Source organism: Haemaphysalis longicornis, unplaced genomic scaffold (genome assembly GCF_048455015.1).
Source record: "Haemaphysalis longicornis isolate Haplotype H1 unplaced genomic scaffold, Haemaphysalis longicornis Haplotype H1 scaffold_9, whole genome shotgun sequence".
NCBI lineage: Eukaryota > Metazoa > Arthropoda > Arachnida > Ixodida > Ixodidae > Haemaphysalis > Haemaphysalis longicornis.
In genome coordinates, this window is record NW_027526460.1 from 24,999,999 (window position 1) to 25,013,497 (window position 13,499).

Here is a 13,499-nt window from a genome sequence, read left to right on the forward strand (position 1 = left end):
GTGGATCAGTGGCTAAGGCGTTGAGCTGCTGAGCATGAGGTCGTGGGTTCGATTCCCGGCCGTGGCGGCCGCTTTTCTGATGGAGGCGAAAAACAAAAACGCCCGTGTGTACGAGATTTGGGCGCACGTTAAAGATCCCCAGGTGGTCAAAATTAATTCGGCGCCCTCCACAACGGCGCGCATCATCGCCTGCGTTGCGTCGGCGCGTTAAACCCCACAATCAATCAATCAATCAATGAACCATAGCGAAGCTGCAGGATTTCTTTATACGTGAGCATAGAACGAAAACATAACCACGCATTTGTGCGAGTCGGAAATTATTTATTTACATGTTCCGTCGCCGCTTTGCACTGTGCTGGTAGTAGTCATCGTCATATGCATCGATATCGTTCTGTTCCTCATGCCAAGCATTGAATGATCGGTAGCGCTTGACGACAGCTCGGACGCAGCGGCGGCCCGTAGGTGCACGGCGCATGCGAGGCGTTCCTGCCGCCGCGTCGGGGTTCCGTGGAGTAGGTATTGGGACAGCTGTGGTTTTATTGGTTGCTAAGCAACTCGAGGCGCTCGTCAAGGTTTTCGACAGTTGTTTTTCTTTTTTTTTTTTTGCTAAAGCCACTCGGCAGTTGCTGCGAGGTCACGAGAGCTCACGAGAGCTCGAGCTCACGAGCGCTCGACATTTTCTCGCTCCTCGTGTCATGTGCAGCTTTCCTGCTCATGGCAGTCCTTTCAACAGCGAATACTTTGCAGTTATTTAGCGTAAATGAAAGTTATTTTGCGCTGCTAATATTGGGGGTGAAAACTTGCTTTGCGCACAGTTTCAAGTCTTGCACGTTTTGCAGCTAGGTTCCTGAGCCATGGAAACTATCCCATAGAAATGCATGGGGAGTAAGATTTGACAGCGAATTACACATACAATATTCAGAATCCTGGAAAGCACTCCTAGTGTTTTCATCTCCACGTTGACTTCTTGCTTTGTGCCAAATATCACTTTCCTGCAGTGGTTTCCCTAGGTTCCGGAGAGGTCGGAATTTTGAGCGAGAAAGCTGGGTATGTTTTGCCTTTTTTTTTTTTTTTTTGCTACAGCGACTGCAGGTGCCGGGGACGTTCGGCGGTCGCCGCGAGGCACGTGCTCACGAGCGCTCGGCATTTTCTTGGTATTTTAAACGTGTTCCGTATTACGCGCCATACATTACGGCCAGCTACAGCAGCTGCGCTGTTAAAATTAACTCGTCATGGCGTTCGCAAACACGATGTATGGACTCTCTCGCTCTTTTCGGTGTTTCTTTTAGGTTGCATCTTGCCTATACGTCATATATTTAGCGTTGCCTTGAGTTCGGAAATGTGCTTGGCGTTGTGTTAGCGTTCTCTGTGTTGACACATGAATTGTTCGCTTATGTATGGCTTAGTTACTTATTTTCACCGCTTGTTAACTGCCCCGCAGAGAATACGCTCCTGCTTTTCTGCTCAGTTCTTTCTTTTTTGTCACCTAATAAACGACAAAAAAATGCTATCTCTCATACGCAGTAGTTTTAGCATTCCTCATCAGCATTCTTTTAACGTGAGAGAGAAAGTTGGTTGCGGCACCCCTTCCTCACAACGCTACTCCTTCTGTCGCAGTGGGCCGTGTGGAGGTGAATTTGGACTTGCGACCGAGGCGGCGGCGGGCTCACCGGTCATCAGCAAAAGCTCAGCAGTTCTCCGACGAGACCAGTGGCCAAAGCGGTGTTCCTTTAACGGCCTCAGCATCCCAGCCCACGGGTGGACTCTGGAGTCCTGTTGGGTGTGCGGCGCGCCACCGTGTGGCGCTGGTGGTTCCCTACCGTGATCGGCGGCTCCACCTGCTCCTTCTACTTAGGCACCTTCACCCCATCCTTAGGAAGCAGCTTCTCTCCTACCGCATCTACGTCGTCGAACAGGTATAGCGTAGTGACCCTCCGCTCCGCTACATCGCAGGTTAACCTATGCTTCCAAGTTCAATATGCCTATGATTCCGAGCTCCTATGCTTCCAAGTGCCAAGCTATGGGTAAAGCTGGAAACTGTGTTTGCTATAAACGATGCTTCATTAAATGTGGATGGGACTAGCTCTCAATGCAATGCAGTAAAGGCAATAAAGCACTTTGAATAAATCAACCTTTTTTAAAATTTTTTGATTGATTGATTGATTGATTGATTAATTGATTGATTGATTGATTGATTGATTGATTGATTGATTGATTGATTGATTGATTGATTGATTGATTGATTGATTGATTCCTCTATGGCTCAAGGCGTGCGAAGGGAAAGGACTTTTTCAAGAATTGATTTCCTTGAAGCGAGGTTTTATAGTACAGTTTTGGACTAATGAAATACGAACGCGAGAATATGAATCACAGCACACAAATAGGGCAATTTGTTTCCATGCAAGTCAAATTCTCGCATGGCTTTCAACCAGTAGGAAAGCTTGGAAATGTGGCTTTTCAGATATACTCCAACCACGTCATTATGTGGTTTCAACGAATCATATTCTTTAGTTTTGGGTCTTCTAGTTCGCATTTTCATTTTCAGTTTGCATTTCTCCATGACTGTACGTAGAAAATGTGGCGGATGTCTTGGTCGCACTGTCTCTCTATCTTTCTTCCTCGCGCACGTAAAAGCACACGCGCATGCACGAGCATACGTACGCAGACTTGCATATGTGCGCACAGCACAGGCAGAGCTGGCTAGCTATGTGTAGAAAAGGTGCATAAACTCACGAGTGGTAATTGTCATATATTGCGCCTGCATTCTTGCCGGCGGCACATTTTCACACAAACACTTCTACGTATGTTATCCTTGCAGGCCTTAGGCCCTGAAACCATTGGCCTATAACAATTGGGCTTAATATAGTGAATGCTTTAATATTAACAGGCCATATGGCGGTACTGTAACGTGTCGAGTCATGCGTTATTGAAGGGCGGGCAAAGATTTCAAGGGAAGTGAGTTAAGAATGCCGACACACTAAAAGTGAAGCACAGAATGGGGGACGTGTTTGTCGGAAAGTCAAGGCGTGGTTGATCGCCGGAAGGAATTCAACATCACTTTGAACTTGCGCTACTACTGATGGACACACTGCACAGCTGCTTTTGGGGAACGGTGTTTAGCGAGTGATGTTGGGGAACGAAAAACATGCATAAAAACGTCACGTAACCGCACCGCTTGTCGTGCTGTTGCTTGCACCGTGATCACGAGCACAGAAATAAAACTGGCCCGGAGGGGACGCGATACGGAGATTGGGAGACCAGTGGGTTGGTGTTCCATCCGTGCACCTTTCGCAGAAAATAATCCCTCGTCTATCGGCTGATGGCTGATACCATTGGCGTATAGCGTGGGGATTCATACGGAACTTTTTACATACTGTTTGATATTCCAATCGTGCCTCTTAAAGGGACCCTGCGACATTTCTAAAACTTTTTTTTTTTCAAAACTTTAAATGTTTGCAGAACTTCCTCCACAAACAATCAAGTGCTTATAATAAAGGTTCGCAAAGCACCTGCTGGAATTACGTCACCACAGCGGTTTAGCAGCTATTGGCCGGCTTTCCTTCTGTTGCAGAAACGAACGCATTCGATAGCCACTTTAGAAATAAAGTCAGGGAAGCAAAGCAGATAAGGAAGGCGTATCTGATGCGACGAGGAAATCACTCAGTGGCGCTCTGTGCTGGCTGTAACTATAGCTTTCACAGTGTTTCCGTACGCGAAGGAAAAAGTGAATTGTTTGAATTGTTGCAGAGTCCCTTTAATTCAAATGACCACGTCGGTGTTCATACGGGATGTGTCTTGAGATAAAAATTTAGTTGTTGTTTGTGTTGGGCACATTTCACTGTTCACTCCATAGGAAGTTTCGCTTTCCATTAACATCATGTTTTGTCAACTCACCGAAGCCCTCATACTTGTACGTAAAATGCTTGCTGCGACATTTGCACCAACGTTTCGTCGTGCCCACTGGAAGTTGCTTTGATATTACCTAAAAAGCCATGATTCACTCTTTAAGTTACATAGGCTTGCAACACGCCCAAACGTGCGATTACCTCTAACGCACTACCTCTTGTTCTGCCTCCGTGGTTACTGTTTAAAACGCAGTACGGCAACGACACATTCAACAAGGGTGTGCTGATGAACGCCGCCGTGCGGGAAGCCTTCCACGATGCCGACTACAACTGCTTCGTGTTCCACGACGTGGATTTGATCCCGGAGGACGACCGCAACATGTACAGCTGTCCGCCCAGTCCTCGGCACATGTCGGTTGCCATAGACAAGTTCAACTACTCGTAAGTCCACGCTTGAAAATGGGGTTTTGTGTTCCGAAGCTGTACACCTGAACTGTAGGTGTGCTCTGGCGGAGGGTAACAGATTAAACCTCCATGTTATGCAATCGCCTAAAACCTGATATGCGTTGGTGATTCTTCTCGGTCCTACCATTAGGACATTAGGAAAACCGTTGACACGGCTGAAAGTAGTACTCAGTAGCAGACCCGAACGGCTTGTTGTCGATCTGGCAATGTGGCGTCGTTTGTATAATTTCTGGCAACACGGAAGTAAGTTTGTGCTGGGCTCATTTGGGAGGTGTCCCCCGTTTCTTAGCAAAAAAATTCACCAAAAATAGTTTTCTTTTTTATTTGTTTTGGTAAGGAAACGTTTAGCATGCGTTACAATGCCTTCTTCTTGGAGTAACTACGTTTTGCTAAAAAAAAAAAAAAGAAATAAAGTCAGTAAGCAAAACCGCTTCCCAGGATCTTTATCCCGTCCATTATGTATTCCCGAATAATCAATTGATTTAGAGCGACTGCTATTTTTGATTTTTTTTTTGCTTCGCTTCATAGCGCAGTTTTATATATGTTCAGTGAATGGCGAGCATCAGCGAACTTAAAGTATCGGAAAACGTTCACCCGCGCATTTGGGAACAAAACCGTATGGTTCCACGTGTAATGGCAGTCTGCTTGGCTAGAAAAGTAAAGTTTTTTGTGGCTTTTTATTGAGTTTATCGGGCGTCATTATAGGCTAATGACTGTACACTGCGTGTGTAAAAAATAAAGGCAACAACCTTGAAAATTTGCAAATTGCGCATAATATTAAAACCTGACAAACGGCTTTAGATACATCAGTACGCAGAATCATATCCGTCGGTTACTATCAATCTTTTAAACTCAACTAGGAACGTTTTATTGTTGTTATTATTGTTGTTCATACTGATAAAAGTATACCGGAATGACAATACAAGACATCGGCTTAAAAAACACCCTCGAAGGAGTTTGTTTCTCTCGTACCGAAATCACAAGCGAGAATTGGTAAAGAATTCGAGAATAGAGGTTGGAACAAAAGAATAAGCTCCGCGTCTCGTGAGAGCGCCCGGCGGCACGTACTCACGTGCGGGATTGGCCAGGCTTCTGGAAGGAGCGATAATTCTCCCGCAACAAAAAACTGTAAATTAGAAACTTAAGCATTTGAATACAAAAAGAGCAAATAATCACAAAATAATTGGTAAAAAATTTCGAAGCAGACATTACAACCAAAGAATAAGCTTTTTGAACAGGAAAATAATAAAAGCTAACAGGGCAGGCGCCCAGTCTCAGATATATATCCAGGCTTGCGCGTGGGCTTGCGCCACGTGAGGGGCTCGCAAAAAGAAAAAAAAGAGCGCACATGCCATTCAGAGTTTGAGCAAGCAGCGTCTCCGACAAAACGACTGTCACCTTCCCCGGCCGTCACTCACTCCTCGTTGCTAGGGTCAACCAGCTGCGCTTATAAAACTCGGGATCGCCGCCGCGGCGCCGGAAAAACTCTCTCCAACTCTGTGCCGCGCACATGAGAGATGGAACGACCAAAGAAGATCAGGACGCCCCAAAAAGAGGCGGCTTATCAGGAAGTGCGCCGCGCTGCCAGGCGAGAATGCAATCTCCCTGAAGAACAAGACGAAGTAGTAGTGCAGGTCTTCAACGGCGGGGGAGTGCTCGACGAAAACTTTGCGGTGACTGACGATGATGTATACGAAGATTGAAAAGGCCAGTGTACAAATAAAGCACTTGTATACATTACTTTGCGGTTGATTTGGTCTCCTGCTGACGAGCGCCATATATATATACCTAGGGTAAATTGTTCGGAGGGACTTATATGGCGCTCGTAGAGTTTATCTTAGTGAGGCGAACACACGTTTAGGCTTTTTTTTAGTCAGAAAAGCTAAGTTACACATGGCGCCATCTAGGGGCATGTTTGAAGCTATATGCCCTAGCTTGGGGGACTCAATTCAATCGCTCAGAATCGTTTGGTCTCCTAGTGTCGTGGCTCCGCTCCGGCGTGGCAAACATCGAAACTCGACTTCGAAGCCCCATAGCGCTGTTTTCGTTTTGTTTTCAGTGTTTTGTCATATTTGAAGATAAATATTTTAAATGCGGAGCATTTCTTAGGCTCGCCTGGTCCTGCGTCGTTGATGGCGGCGCCGTCCACACGCTCACTGCGCATGCGCAACTCTCCTCCTTACACCCACATCTCCGCGATACTACACTATAAAAGAAAGAAATAGATAGTGGCGCCCGGTTTCGATCCCACGACTCTTGGCCGCAACGGGAGGTACGCGGTGCTCTTCCCACTACGCTACAAATCCGGGACAGGAGCAAGTGCTACGAACGTGCGTTATGTCCTTGACTCATTCAAACTACGTCAAGAAGCTACTGATACAACGAAGGCACGTGAAGCTGAACGTCAACGGAAACGACGAACTGAAAACTTTAGAGGGGGATGCTGAATTTCCCGTGGGAAAGCTGTGGCGGGAAGCGCCACGCGCCTTGCAGCTCAACCAGCCCCGTCCGCAGCGCCTCTGATGCTGATTGTGGCAGGATGCCCCTAGGGATTGGCCAACCAAAGAATCCATCACGAGATAGGTTCGAGTTCAACCACCGTCGTCATCTTCCCGTAGGGGAACCGCCGAAGAAGAAGAAGAACGAGAAGACAAAGCTGCGAAGAGGAGGGCGTGTACATTGCTCTCAGCCGGTGCACCAATGTCAACAACCTTTACCTCACCAAAGCTGACCGAGACTACCGATTCTACCACAGAGACAACATCGACAAGAACATGATGGACGAGTTTTGGCGCCTCAAGAACCACCGCCTACTCACCGTAACACAACAGCACTTGCGTGCCTTTGCCACCGGTGTGGACCCGGACGCGGAATTCCCTCTGCCGCTAGTAAAAACCAGATCCCTCAACATAACGGCAACACAATGGAACCACACGGAACCGCCACGATGCTTCGCATCCTCATCAGGGTTCCCCACGGGAAGATGGTGTAATTTTTTTATCACGCATACAATATATTTGACAGCTTTATGCATTTTAAATGAGACATCTGGTAGTTTCATTTCTTTTAGGTCCCCTTCAGCTACTGTTTTTGTACGATTTTCTGGTTGTGCCTCTTTTAGGTCATTTCGGCCTATTTTCGTTGAATATTTTTCAATGTTGTGGTTGTTTCTTTGTTGGGTGGGTTTCGGTGCGCATTTTATTTCAATGTGGGTGGTTTTGTCCCGTTTCGGTTAGTAGGCGTCTATGTACGTTATTTTTTTTATTTGGGTTGTCGCATTCATTTTACGTTCACTTTGGCTGTTATTTATTTCAATTCGTGTGGTTTTGTTTGCTTTGGGGTCTCTGCTGTAATATAACCCCAATAGCAAGATAAGGTGGCGCCCGGCTGAGCTGACTAGGAAACGCATATACGCGACGAACACAGCTCTGCTGTCATATCAGGCTTGCACCGTTGGTCACGCTCCGTACGCTTGGTGCTTTTGAAATGGTGGCTACCAGAAAATACATACAATGCTTGCAGGATACGAATTTTGAATATTGGACTTCAACAACACTCCTGTAAATAAAAAAAAATCACGCCATATCCACGGAGTGAATGATGATAAGTGGGGCGAAGCTCGAGAGGGGGAGATCATCGGTAACCGTAACTCTCCTGTGAAAGTTCGCCCATTACATCATTAAGAAAGACGTAAGACTGTGTGCGTACATTGTACAAATCAACTTTTATTTTCGGAGTCAATGCTCCCAGGCCCAGACCTGGTGAAAGACCCCGCGCCATCGAGGACTACCCCGCACCTCTACCACAATTTGTCACGTAGGATGGGACACAACGGTAAAGAAAGAACTTTTATTTAGGGCGAACTCGTGCCCGAACAAGACGAGAGGAAACGAGCAAAGGTCCTTGCGTCTCGTTCGATCTCCGAGAACGACTGCCTGCGTTCGTGGCGTGATCTCTTGCGTGATCTCCCCCTCGCAGTGCACGTGCGCTCGCGCCTCCGTTGGCGAACACAGACAAGCTCGCGCTCCCGGTGCCGAGTTTGCGCTGCCTGTTGCAGCCGGTTCTTGCGCGTGCAACGCGGCCCACTTTGCGACATCTCCGAAAGCATGCGGCGGTCACGTACCACGAGACATAAGGGATGGACAGACCCATGACTTAAGGAGCTTCGCCCCTAAAAATTCAGGGAAGCTCGCACTGACGCGCAAGACTTGAATGGCGAAGCTGTTGTAGGCGATCACTGACGGACACGAAGTTAAGTTTTAGTATCGTTGCGGTGTCGTGGTTGGCGTCGGCGGCATGCCATTTCAGTGACCTCATGTTGAGCAAGGCCAGAGTGAGCTCGTTGTTTCTGTAAGCCTGTTCGTACGCCACTCTGCAAGAGCGAGTTATCGTCTCTAGCGTATGCTTTGCACGCCGAGCCTCTTGAAGCGCGGCCTGTTCCTCGGCCGGGCGAACTATCCGCGGCTGGGCCATGTGGAGTGAACGATCACCTACAGCAGCTTCGACATTAAAGTCGCGGCTCTTCTACGGTACAGAGCGCATGACGACACGAGGACGAACGAATGATAGGCGTACGCTAATACGCGTCCTCCTCCTTCTGAGGAAGTTTTGCCATGATACGGCGAACGCTGGAGAGTTTTTGTGACCAATGTTGGCCAATCTCCTTAAGTGGGTATGCTTGGCTTGAGGAACGTGCGCTCGAGGTGCGCGTGCACGAGCGCTCGGCCTTTTCTCGTGGAGTTTTCGGCGCGCACGAACCCCGAACTTACGGCCAGTAACAACAGTTCCGCTGTTAAAAAAATAGATTCTGGTTTTGTTTCTGGCTGAATTGGCATCTCGGGAATAAAAGAAAAACAATGAATTCGGTCACGCTGTGCTAATTTATGGTTGAAAACATTTGCAATGCCTTATTTTCTGCCATATTGGTGCAGACTACCGTACGAGATGCTGGTAGGCGGTGTGTTCGCCATCAAGAAGGAGCACTTGCTGAGAGTGAACGGCTTCTCCAACCTCTACTGGGGCTGGGGAGGCGAGGACGACGACATGGCCTACAGGCAAGGCACTAACACATTACCACCACACTCCCATTCCCCCATGGTGTAAGCTTTTGTAGCCTGTAAAACAGTTGAAGCTGAGGTGCGTATTTTGGTATTCATTGTCCGTATCACAGTATGTGAGCAGCAGTCATTAAATTCCCAGCAACGGGAAATGTCCACGATGCATGGCTTCTTCTACAGTTTGAAATTGTTCAAGTTCATCCGCAAAGCACAAGACATGCCAATCTGCAGCATAATTGTGGGAAAGCCAAAAAAGGCGTTTTTGTGGTCACTAGTGTTGTTGAGTTTTATTGTTACACCAGCTGGTTGCAAACCTTTAGAGACTCGTATCAGGATTCAATGTACTTTAACGCTTGCTATGGTACTCGTTCGTAGTTTACGCTGGATTCGTTTTATGAAGTGGAGCTGACGGCAAACAACGTTGATACAAAAACTGCTCAATACCGATGCCTACATACAGCACGGGTAAATGTTTTCAACTATAATTCGTGTATATAGAACACGACCATATAGAATCACTTTGGCGTTTCAACGAGGGTTAATCCAATGAGATCATTCTACTGAAACACTGACTTAGGTGGTTCTTGCTACAGCCAAATTTTACTGATATTATTTTTCCTATGTCAGTAACAAACCATGTGCTGCTGCTTTGTGCAGAGTGAAGCACAAAAACCTGAAGATCATCCGACCACCATCCTCGATCGCGCGATACACAATGATCAAACATAGCCAGCGGCCGGAATCGCCGAACAATATCAGGTGAGCGGGATTTTGTACTTGACATCTTCGCAGTTGTGGTCGGCGGTGCGGTCATCTTTTTGTAGTTTTTCGAACCTTACCCGAAAGTTCACCCATGCCGCATTTTTCTTTTAGTATCTCTGTAGTTTGGGTGGGCGCTCTTTCGGAACTTTGTGGTACTATATATATGTATATATAGAACAATGACGCTCTAAAGATGTTTAGCAAAACGCAAACGAAACAAATTGAAGGATGGTGATTCAGCTCATCACGCAAGCGAGAAGCGGGTCGGGTAATGTTAGTAGCGATGATGACGACAGCCATGAGAATGCCAGGATGTACGAGAAGAAAAATATTTGCTCGAACTTAGCCATTCACCACATCCTATGGCAAAAAAAAAAATCGGTCGAAACTTTTATCCAAGAGCGTAGTATCACCTCGAGAAGCTTGGTTCAAAGACCGCTGTTTTAGTGCAGCTTACTTTTCAATCGGCGTGAAAGCACCCATATAAAAATCAAAGAAGAAAGCAACAGTTTTTTCATGGGGAGTTCAAGGTGAAAAAATACATTGAAAAGCACAAAAGGTAAACCATCGCGGACCATGCAATGTCGCCAGGGAAATGATCTGCGGAACATATCTGCTGAGAAAGCAACAAACAAACACACAAAAGCAGCCGGAATGGATGCCGAGTTTCGCTGTGACAAGTTTGCGCATGGTCGGGCACGAGGCGATTGTTAGCGGACTTGCTGCGGAGAAATCGCGCGACAAAGCTTTCTGCCTGGGCGCCCTTCCTGTACCGAAATCAGAAAAACCTGGTAGAAATCGACGTTCTCGGCGAGAGTCGTCCTGACAAAATCAGAAAGAGGAAACAAAAGAAAACAAAATGAAATAAACCGAAAGTTAGGAAAAGAAAGGAACACTGATCGTGACAACGACGCTTACCGGATGCGCGTGAATCTTTTTAATGTGAAACTTACTGTTTTTCATCTGTGGCTTTTTTTTTTCTCTGCTCTAGAACCCTGTTTTCTTTTTCTTTTCGATGCTCCCCCCCCCCCCCCCCCCGCCCGGGCGAGAAACATCGAACCCGGCGCCGAGACCCTTGTTCGCAATGTTGAATCGGTATTCCCGGCGCGTACGAAGGGCGTCCTGTTTAGATGGGATCAATATTTTCTATGGCCCTGTTCTTGCAAAGTGTGCGGTGTTGAAACGGCCGTAACATCCCCGGATGCTGAAGCGCTCTCGGTTGTGTAAAGCATGGTTCATTTTAATACTAAAGCGGCGAGAATATTGTACATGCAGGATATAAGCAGCTGTATATCAACATTCGGGCGCAGCTTTTGCCATTCTCGGGGTAAGAACAGGCGAGTTTAACATAATATTGGCGAAATCAGTTAGTAATACTTAGAGGGTTTACAATATCGTGTTCGTCAATATTGCCGCCTTTTTGCTTCCGGTTATTGATTATTTGAATAAAAATGTTGTTAATGGCACAAAAGGCAAGTTTATGCTAGTACAAACAGTTTTAAGCTGCGTATACCGTAGGGCCCAACTCGAGAAACGGTGTGTTTGATGCCCTTAGAATACCAGCTGACTCCGGTCGCGGAAGTTGTAGTTCCAGGAAAAACCGTGAAGATAATATGTTGAACCCTCGAATAAAAAGCGCTAATTTCCTTCACGATGTAGAGGTCGACAGATAATATTTTCACCGCGGGGGGTTTACATCAAAAGGGCGTGGGCTGCAGATTTAGTAGACAACTCGCCCTTTTTCTGGTTTGAGGAACGAGCTTGCTTAGTACGTTGGCCCCACTGGTAAATTTCAATATCACAAAAACAAAGGAAAAACACTGAAGGAATGAAGAACATTGAAGGAATGAAGTGACTCGAGATACGTAACTAGATAACGTAAAAGCTGTAAGTGACTGGAGTCATCTTTCGGAGCGGTAAATTAATAATCGCGGCTCGTTCTCAGGCCATTCTCGTTAGTTTTAGGACTACACTGCCTGCAATAATTACGTTCTTCAGCTTTACGCTCGTAAACGTTTGTGTGCACTGTCTTTTCTGTCTTTTGTTTTGCACCAGGATGGCCCTTGTGCGGATGGCATGGTACCGCATGAACCGGGACGGGCTGAGCACCGTCAAGTACCGGCTCGTGAAGAAAGAAGTCCTGCCACTCTACACGCATCTCCTTGTGGACATCGGCCACAACCACAAGTGGCACTTCTCCGGATCGCACAAACTCGTCGTTAACCTATGACCGCGGGGCCGGCCGGCCGTCAGACTCTGCCCAACGGCCGCCAGGCGGCCCGTGCTTTCGGCTCACCCTTACGCCCGCCTCGTCTACGCTCAACGCGAACACAACTGTTCGCGTCGCTCATGATGCTCCCCGCCAAGTGGCGCTCAGCCAGTCCGAAGGAAATCTCGCAGGACGGACTGTGGTGTGCTCGTTAACTAGGGTTTCCGGGCGTCGCAGCCTGGCTGGATGATCTCGCCTGAAAGTCGCCGACGACGGGACGTGGTCGGCGCAGAGCGGAGATGCGCATTAGTCCTCAAGACTTGTGCTGTGTGAATATACGCGTGCGTATGCGGGTGATTACGAGCACCTAATTACGCTTGAGTGCTTCGGTATGTGCGGCTTTTGCACGCGCATGTTTGTGCCACAAATGTTGTGTAAACGTAAAATTGCAATCTGGGAATGCAGCACTTCAACAGACAGATAACACATTCTCTCTGTACGTGAAGAATTCGCTGAGCTGCCACGGTCTTAGTATAACAACTTAATGGCAGTGGTCTGTGGGATTCTCCATGGTAAAAAGAAGGCAGATCACCAGTTTCGAGCTGGAATGTATGTTTTTGTTGCCGTCGGCATCCTTCCTTCGCCATCTCTACGCAGACAGCGGGCACCTTATAGTAAGCTTGGTCTCGGTCTTTATTCCATAGTGCAGCTGTCTGTTCACCTACGCTCCGATTTCTAAAAACCTAGGAATGTCAGTAAGAATGTGTCACCAGTAGACTTCGGCTAAAGCACACAGCTGAAACGTAGTGCTTGCTGCTAAAATTCATCATGAAGGACAGTTTTAGTAAACTACACACTTTCGGGTGTAGTATAGTTAAATACTATTGCTCAATGCTGATCTGAATTTTTTTGTCCGCTTTAGCTGGCCCGAATTATTAGAACCCTTACATGTGTTTATTTTTGGAAACAGAGGCAAGGTAGGCTTACCATTGCAACGGAGGAAGACTCCAGCCGGTTGTGTACGTGAAGATGCCACAAATATTTTTGTGTGTGTGTTTGTGTGGGAGCCTGACGCCGTGTTAGTTTATTATTGACAAATCATTGCAGTATTCATCCGGGCGTGAGGCGGTGTGCAAAAATTTCTTATTTCAATCAGGTAAT

General features: G+C 47.0%; 1 protein-coding gene across 1 annotated transcript in view; it reads left to right on the forward strand.

Moving 5' to 3' along the window:
* The window catches only part of LOC144151842 (beta-1,4-N-acetylgalactosaminyltransferase bre-4-like), a 65,837-nt gene extending 52,611 nt beyond the window's left edge, over positions 1-13,226 (forward strand). The window contains exons 2-6 of the mRNA XM_077683006.1: positions 1,618-1,916; positions 4,099-4,286; positions 9,242-9,364; positions 10,025-10,126; positions 12,185-13,226. Of these exons, the coding sequence (XP_077539132.1) occupies positions 1,618-1,916; positions 4,099-4,286; positions 9,242-9,364; positions 10,025-10,126; positions 12,185-12,359 (887 nt within the window). The 3' untranslated portion in view covers positions 12,360-13,226. The remainder of the gene's footprint in view (positions 1-1,617; positions 1,917-4,098; positions 4,287-9,241; positions 9,365-10,024; positions 10,127-12,184) is intronic.
* Positions 13,227-13,499: the final 273 nt, after the last annotated feature.